General features: G+C 44.5%; 1 protein-coding gene across 1 annotated transcript; it reads left to right on the top strand.

The window, feature by feature from the left end:
- Positions 1-1,838: 1,838 nt before the first annotated feature.
- On the top strand, positions 1,839-8,411 carry LOC103697119 (cyclic nucleotide-gated ion channel 4-like). Its single transcript, XM_039126228.3, has 7 exons — positions 1,839-2,569; positions 3,457-3,672; positions 4,111-4,424; positions 5,015-5,126; positions 5,210-5,446; positions 7,468-7,554; positions 7,638-8,411. Exons 1-7 carry the CDS (start codon positions 1,955-1,957, stop codon positions 8,148-8,150), a joined length of 2,094 nt encoding a protein of 697 aa, XP_038982156.3. The 5' UTR covers positions 1,839-1,954; the 3' UTR covers positions 8,151-8,411.
- Positions 8,412-8,656: the final 245 nt, after the last annotated feature.

Genomic DNA, 8,656 nt, shown 5'->3' with positions numbered 1-8,656 from the left:
CTAGTTGGCCTCGTATGTCTTCTTATACGAATCTATTTTCATGGTCGTCCCTGATTTTGTATGAAGCTATAGTCATCTGGGAAGAAAAAAGCCCACTAAGATCTTGTGCTCTTTTATCTCTCTTTCTATTTCTTTCTCTTGGTACTTTCTCTCTCTAGCTTGATCCAAAAAAAAATTAGTTAAAGAGACTCAGAGGGTAGTCCTAGATTACTACATGATGGTGGACCGTTTAGTGGATCAGTAGAGGATTCTGGGTTGTCGGATATCTTGGATAATTTTTGGCGTTGATTTGGTTCTGTAGAAAAATAATCTTTTAAGAAAGAGAACATTGAGCAGGGTTCTGCGCACCCTGGTTCATAAATCGCGTAGTTTGTCTGGATTGTTAGCAAAGAGGTAAGAATTCCTATACACCAACCTAAATAATTTAGATATTTTTATACCTATATATGTATAATATGCTAATGATCTAGATAAGTAAGAAGCAAGAATAGTTTTATGATGGTTTCTGTATCAATCATATTTTGATCGTATATGCTTATGATTGATAGTATGATGGATGTATATATGAGCATAACTTATACTTGCATAATCGGACTAATGGATGTGGTACTCTAGACTAACCATATTATATTGATTGCCCCGTCGCGGGTGGAAAACGTGACCGTGGTTAGTCTAAAGCCGGGAATAAAAAAGAATTGATGTGTGGATATGAACTTGATTGGATAAATAAGAACTTTGGGCTTATCTTGTTACTATGGCAGGCTCCGTCACAAGTTGGAAATGTGATACTTTGGCAGGCTCCGTCACAGGTTGGAAATGTGAAACTATAGCAAGCCCCATCATACTCTAGAAACGTAAAACTATAGCAGGCCCTGTCACAGGCTAAAAATGTTAAACTATAGCAGGACCCATCATAGGTTGGAAATATGAAATTGTAGTAAGCCTCGTCACCGGCTGGAAATGTGATACCTTAGCAAGCTCCATCACAGGCTGGAAATGTGACTGAAATTTGGCCCAAAGTCGAAAAGATAATTGATCTGAATCAAGTTAAAAATGAATAGAATAAAAAGCATTGAAAATACTATTGAAGATTTATGAGATATCGTATGATATATCACCCTTGAGTGGCTGGATTTCTATTGATATTTGATATATATACTTATACTGATTATTTGAGAATTTTTGATAGTCAGTTTGTGATTTCATAATATGGGCAACGATTTCTTGCTATTTTCAAACTTATATTATTATTGTATTCGTGTGGATGTGTGGGAATTCTTACTGAGCTGTAAAGCTTACAACCTTTTTCTCTTTCTTTTTTTCAAAGTTGTATGTTGTATAGTATATAACTATAGTTGAGATGACAGGTGGAGAAGATGATTAGATAGAGCATCACGAATATTAGTTGAATGATCAAATTTTATAATTACACCAACTTTGTTGTTTGGTATGAATTGAGATCATTGTTCAATGATATTGAGATTGTAATAAATTTTCAGGCCTAACATACTCTCTAGAGCTTTGTCCTATGAAATGTGCGACTGTATCGCATGCCGGATCCGCATACTAGGTTCAAGGCATGACACTACTACCATCGTAACTTATATTATTCATGTCATTCCCCTAATAATGGTTAAAGCAACCACAAATTTGACTAGTCCAATCGTTTCTCAGTGGCCCACGGTTTGAGCATTGCGGTTCTCGCATCGTATGATCCCCAGTTAATCCCATTTTCTTCATAATTCTTAAACTTGTTACATCATCAAGGACTATATTAATCGACAAGCTATCTGCTAAGTAAATTATTATGTCGTGAGGCTTGCTTTCAATGCAGATATAATTGATCTGAACGAATCACCCAAAAGATAACAGGGTTAGGCTCGTCCTTCTTCAAGCTCAGGACGGATGAGTACCTATTGCCACGCACGCAAGAGCATCTCGGCAGCCTCCTAGGATGCCATCTCCCAATCCCCTCCAATCTATTATTCTAACTGCAGTCTTGCTGTGCTATAATCCTCTTGCCCTTAAACTCCATGCTAACCTTCCACCCCCTTCCTCCACCATGGCCGCCGAAGAACCCCCCTACACCTCTTACGTCCACATGGAGGATGGAGAATCCGATGAGGAGAGCAGCTCGCATGCACCGAGGAATGGCGACAACCATTCCCACGGAGGCCGCCGCCGCCGCAAGGGGAGCTGGTCGTTGGGCGGCGTGGTTGACCCTCAGTCGCGTTGGGTCCAGGAGTGGAACCGTGCATTCCTCCTTGTGTGCACAGCAGGGCTCGTCGTCGACCCCCTCTTCTTCTACCCCTTGTCCATCAGCGGCGCCCGCATGTGCCTCTTCGTCGACGGCTGGTTTGCGATCACCGTGACAGCGCTCAGGTGCATGACTGATGCTGTGCTCGTCTGGAATATGTGGATGAGGCTCAAGACATCCTACCGCATGGGACGGTTGCGTGGCGCGGAGGAAGGTCGGGCTCCCATGAGCCCTCGGGCAGTAGCACTCGACTACTTGAAATCCAAGAAGGGCTTCTTTTTCGATCTCTTCATCATTTTCCCGGTGCCTCAGGTGAAATTTCTCTTTCGAGATATCCTCATCAATTATTGTTCTTTGTGTTGTTATCATCGTTGTCGCTGTCCCCGTCGTCGTCTACCACCTGCGACAATTTATCAGCCATATAAAATATGGTATGATTCTGTGGTTGTATTGCATAACCAATTAGGTGGTTTTTCTTCATAGCAACAACCACTTCTATAAAACTAGAGAGTTCATTTTTTTCTTCATGAAAAACAAATGATTTTGGACTGAATGAGCCAGAAGAATACAGATTTTCTTAGCTATTAGCTACTCCAAGGTTCCAAGTTAGGTCGTATTAGCTATCACTTTTGCGTGGTTCTATTGATTTTTGTGACTACAAAGTCTTCGAATGTATACCTAAAGAGACTTTAATGAAGGTTAAATATCAATTTACAGTATAGCATGACCAGAGGAAACACCATTCTCCAATCATTCTTGTGGACGGTTCACCCCTGCCTTCAGGCAAACCTCAAGGAAAACAGCACTTACATCAAGCCTCGGTGAAGACCACAAAGCTTGAGTACTAGTGCATGCATGTTCCCACTTTCATGATCTCTACCGCTTGCAAACTTCTAGACATTTATCAGCAGTTTGAAAAACTCATGATCTCGTTTGGCTACGGATTGTTCATGAAATTAGGGGAAACAGATCTAAGCAATCAAAAACAATTATGTTCTCTCCAAGAGAAGGGAATTTCTCCAACCAATCCTCGCATCTATGTGATTAGAGGCCATTTTCTTTTCCTGCACCATTGAGATGTGGACATTAGATTCGCTATCACTTTTACAAGCAGTAGCATGTGTAAATCTCGACCACCTTAGGGTACTAGTGTTGTCCTCTGCATGAAGTTCTGTAACTGAATGCATCCATTGCTGCAGGTTGTTTTGTGGGTGGCAGCCCCTGTCCTCATATGCAGGGGATTGACGACCATGGTGATGACTGTCTTCTTGGTTATGTTCCTCTTCCAGTACCTACCAAAGATATACCACTGCATCAGCTTCTTGCGCCGCTTGCAGAACTCATCAGGCTACATATTTGGGACTATTTGGTGGGGAATTGCTATCAACTTGATAGCCTACTTTGTTGCTGCACATGTGAGTATTGTTTCAGCAATGAAATAGTTTATACCAAACCAAACTCCTTGATCAGCATCAAAGGGAATAAGCAACAAATTTATGAGCATCAATAGAAAATTTTGTTACATACAGTTCCTAAGATGCCCTACTTGCCAACATGGTCAACTCGATTATGTTCGATATTATGTTGTACTAAAGTTTCTAATAGATGAATATTATCATGAACCATTGGATAAAGTCTATAAACTCGCAGTTCTGAAACCTTCTCTGATTGCCTTATTTTTTTAATAGCAATGATTAGCAACAAACATCATATATCTATGACAAGAGTGTTACCTAATAAGTGTCTCCTAACTCCTGCCAAAGGTTCTACTACTAACCATTTCACATTCAGAGCATCACCCTCCCATTTCGATGAGAAATATGAGCATATTTCTTATTCTTTGTGAACGACAGGCTATAGGCGCTTGCTGGTATTTGCTTGGGATCCAGAGAGCTGCAAATTGCCTTAATGAGCAATGCATTGCAACAAAGGGGTGTGGTCTGAAGGCAGTGGGATGTGCTAATCCTATATACTATGGAATTACAACGGCAAGTAGAGATGGGGAGATATTGTCTTGGGCTAACAATGCCAATGCAAGGGAAGTGTGTCTTGACAGCCAAGATAAATTCGATTATGGGACTTATAAGTGGACAGTCCTCCTGATTACAAACTCAAGCCGACTGGAGAAGATACTCCTCCCCATCTTCTGGGGCCTGATGAATCTAACGTAAGCAACGCTTGAAATTACTAAACCTACTTGGGGCTCACCATTCTTTTTTGTTTGCTTGGTGCTCTCAATAGATAATCAAATTGCATTGATTCATATGCTATCGCTAATTGGTTTATAAATTGTGATCTGAATTACCAGAAGGGAAGAAAAGTCCTCATCTGATTATGCTTTATAACCAATACTGCAGTTATCACCTTTGAGCTCATCGATATCGCATAGCAAAATTACATCTTGCATAACAAAATTTAAATCTATGAATTGTTTCTCTTGATTCTTTCTTCTTTCTTTGACACTTTGTACTATAAAACATGATGATCCTGCCATCATCCTTCATTCTCAGAGTAGTCTGAAAAGTGGTTTAACGTACCATTTTGCCTGGAGTACCAGTGGAAATAACCTTTCAACAGACATTGAATCCATAGATACTTTCCTCATGTTTACGCTTCCCATGTAGTATACAAGATCCCTTAAAAGATCCCTGAAACTATTTCTTAGTTATATTATATGAAATTTCCTGCTATGTCAAACGTAAGGAAATCTAATAAATGTTATCTAGAACTTCTGACAATCATCATATTGGAATCCAGCACCTTTGGCGGGGGTCTCGAGAGCACAACCGAATGGCATGAAATTCTCTTCAACATCATTGTTATAACAGCTGGGCTCCTTCTGGTCACAATGTTAATTGGAAACATCAAGGTAAAGGATATGATGATTCCAGATGCTAACATCAAATATAGCAGGATCGAACTTGTTAATGTCGAAGCTTTGTGGCGCTGTAGGTGTTCTTGCACTCAGCAACATCAAAGAAGCAGGCGTTGCACCTAAAGATGAGGAGTTTGGACTGGTGGATGAGAAAGCGGCAGCTGCCCAAGGGGATCAGACACAGGGTGCGCCAGTACGAGCGGCAGCGATGGGCAGCAATGAGAGGGGTTGATGAATGCAAGATGATCCAAGACCTCCCCGAGGGCTTGAGGAAGGAAATCAAGTACCACCTCTGCCTTGATCTCGTCCGACAGGTACTCAAGCTGGCTGCTTTTCCTAGATTTCTTGCAAAACATAGTATGGTGCGCAGGGGTATTGGAGTTCCGATGTCAGGACTCAAAAGATGGTGTTTCTAACCAGGGGCGGCCCAATGCATTTGGGGGCCTAGGGCGAACTCACTAAATGAGGCCTTTTTTAAAATAATAATAATAATAATAATAAATTTTTAATAAGTATAAAATACTTTCATATCCACATTCATATTTTCTATTAGACATTTGAATATAAAAATTATATTACCAAACAAAACAATTAAGATAATTACTACAAACAAATTAAAATATAAAAGAGAAAAAATAGAAGAGAAAAATTGTAACAAAATTATAGAAATTGCAATAAAATTAGGGAAATTAAACACTGGATGTCGAAAATATAATCAAACAACAAAAGGAGGGTTAGAAGGATCACACCATATGCTGTGCAGCTTGTGCTAGTGCTACAGTGCCACTAGGCCCACTACCCACAGACCACAGTCCACAGTCCCACTGAGTCACTGTCAGTGTCACTCTCAGTGAGACGGACGGGAGGGCTGAGGGGACGGCCGGGCCCGCCGGGGTGACGGGTCACGGACTCACGGGACAACGGGAGCCGGGGCCGGGGAGGGAGGCGAGGAGGTCACGCTCACGCCGTCTGTCGTCACGGCCTCACGCCTCACGGGAGCCGGGGCCGGGGGCGGGCGAGGAGCGGAGGAGGTCACGGGCTCACGGCTCACGGGAGTGACGGACTGACGGCACAGGCCGCGGGCGGGGTCCGGGGACTGGGAGGCGCTCAGGCGGAGGAGACGACCTCGCCGGCTCGCTGGATTGAGCCGGACGGGCCGACGGGCGACGGGGTCACGGCCTCACGAGAGCCGGGGGCCCGAGAGGCGGGAGCGAGGCAAGGAGCCGAGGAGGTCGCGGGCGGCGGGACCGCCTGGATGCCGGGGAGGCGGGGACGGTCGCGGGATGCCGGGGCCCGAGGAGGCGGGGAGGCGGACTGGCGGAGGCGCGGCCACGCGGGGGGAGGCGAGGAGGAGACGAGTAGACGACCCAGGCGGCAGCCGGCAGGCAGTCACACCTTCACCTTCACGGAACAGTCGAACAGAGACACAGAGTAGAAGAGGATTGAGGAAATAGGAATGAGGAGCAGAGGAGGAGTGGAGGAGGAGTGGAGCAGGAGCAGGATGAAGATTTTAAAGAGAGCCAGAGGGCAGAGAGGAATGATGGGCGATGGCATCATGGCCGATGGGAGAGGAGGAGTGGACAGTGGAGCACCCGGCGACCCGCGTCTTGTCGAGGTAGCCGTTGGCTCCTGCCATCCTGCGGGCTGCGGCCTTACCCTCTGATGTAGTCTGTAGCTAGCTACTAGCTAGGAGCGGGAGATGGGAGGGTAGAGGCGTAGAGCGTAGGTGCCGTCGCGGGGCCTTCTCTCGAGCCGGGGCCTTGGGCGACCGCCTAGGTCGCCTAAGGCTTGGGCCGCCCCTGTTTCTAACACTTCTAGGGAATCATGGTGCCTGGGTTTGGTTGGGACACAGATCCACTCAAAGGTGTTTGATCCGGACCAAGTTTTCTGATCCTGGAGATGTGGTTTAGTAGGTAGTTTAAGAAAAATTTAGAACCATATTGTAGTGAAAAGCAGCTCATGACAGCCACTGTATACTATCTGGATCTGATAAACACTACATGCATAGATCAAATACTAAGCCCGGATCACTGTAGTTTCTGAGAGGGATGGAAAGGAATGCATCCATGGCTTTGAATGGATCCCATGGGCCCAATGGCAAATAGGAAGATCGAAAAGGCTAGTTCAATTCACAGATGACCAGTCATTGGAGACTTCAAAGTCAAAAAAACAAAGTCGACATACGCCTGGGCGGCCCATCTTCAATTGACTCTAATTACTTGGCGGGTGTTTGTAAAAGATCGATTGAGCTGAAGTCCGAAGTCCAACAATAAAATTTTTAGGCCCTTCGTTTCGGTTAGAAGATGACATATACTTCTTTTATGCATCCTTGCAGGTTCCGTTGTTTCAACACATGGATGAGCTGGTCCTGGAGAACATATGTGACAGGGTGAAGTCATTGATCTTTCCCAAAGGAGAAACTGTAAGCCAACTTTAATCCAAGAAAAAACTCTCTCTTGCTCTTGTTCTAGGCTCTCGATGACTCTGCCTGCCAACTTGACTTAGATTACCAGAGAAGGTGACCCTGTACAAAGAATGCTATTTATAGTCAGGGGACACCTGCAGAGCAGCCAAGCTCTCCGAAATGGCATCATGAGCTGCTGCATGTTGGGCCCCGGAAACTTCAGCGGCGACGAGCTCTTGTCATGGTGCCTTCGACGACCGTTCATCGAGCGGCTGCCTCCTTCTTCCTCGACCTTGGTGACCCTCGAGACCACCGAAGCATTCAGTCTGGAAGCCGGCGACGTGAAGTACGTCACGCAGAACTTCAGGTACACGTTTGCCAACGAGAAGGTGAAAAGGAGCGCAAGATACTACTCCCCTGGATGGAGGACGTGGGCAGCGGTGGCGATTCAGCTAGCGTGGAGGAGGTACAAGCTCCGGCTAACACTCGCTTCTCTTTCGTTTATACGTCCCAGGAGGCCTGCTTCGCGTTGTTCCTCGCCTGGCGAGGAAAGGCTTCGGCATTACGCTGCTCTCTTGACCTCTCCCAAACCCAACCAAGACGCTCTCCCGTGATGAAAAGGATCCCATATTACTGCTTCGGAGGCCCAGCACAAGTTCATGGGATTGTAGGTTTTGGAGTTACTTCATAGGCTTCCTCAAGGGGATGTGATGTTGATGCTTTTATTTGGAGCTTGGGGGCTTGAGCAAATGTAAGATCGAAAATCTTGGTGACCACTTATGTGAGGTAACATGAATTCAATTATTTCTTATAGTATATACATATAATCATAACTATAATTAAAATTAATTATAATACAATCATATTGCGTCTGATGCCTCTAGCCTGCTTGAATTGTCTATCTTATACATGGAGAGAATTCCAGAGTGTTCATTCTCTTCAATTGAATGTGTAGTGGTTTTTTTCGCATGAAATCAGGGTGAGAAAGGAAACAAAACCTGCTTTGATGTGATAATTTCTTTTTAATAGTTAGGGAAATAAATGGTCGAACTATGTTTCAATCAGCATGGATATGGTGTATTCGCAGCGTAGCATCATAAGAATGGATTTAAAACATCAG

The sequence above is a fragment of the Phoenix dactylifera genome, chromosome 1 (assembly GCF_051530095.1).
Source record: "Phoenix dactylifera cultivar Ajwa chromosome 1, Ajwa_hap1_PhDact_Kaust_v1.1, whole genome shotgun sequence".
Lineage (NCBI taxonomy): Eukaryota > Viridiplantae > Streptophyta > Magnoliopsida > Arecales > Arecaceae > Phoenix > Phoenix dactylifera.
This window is presented reverse-complemented; position numbering and strand designations above follow the sequence as displayed.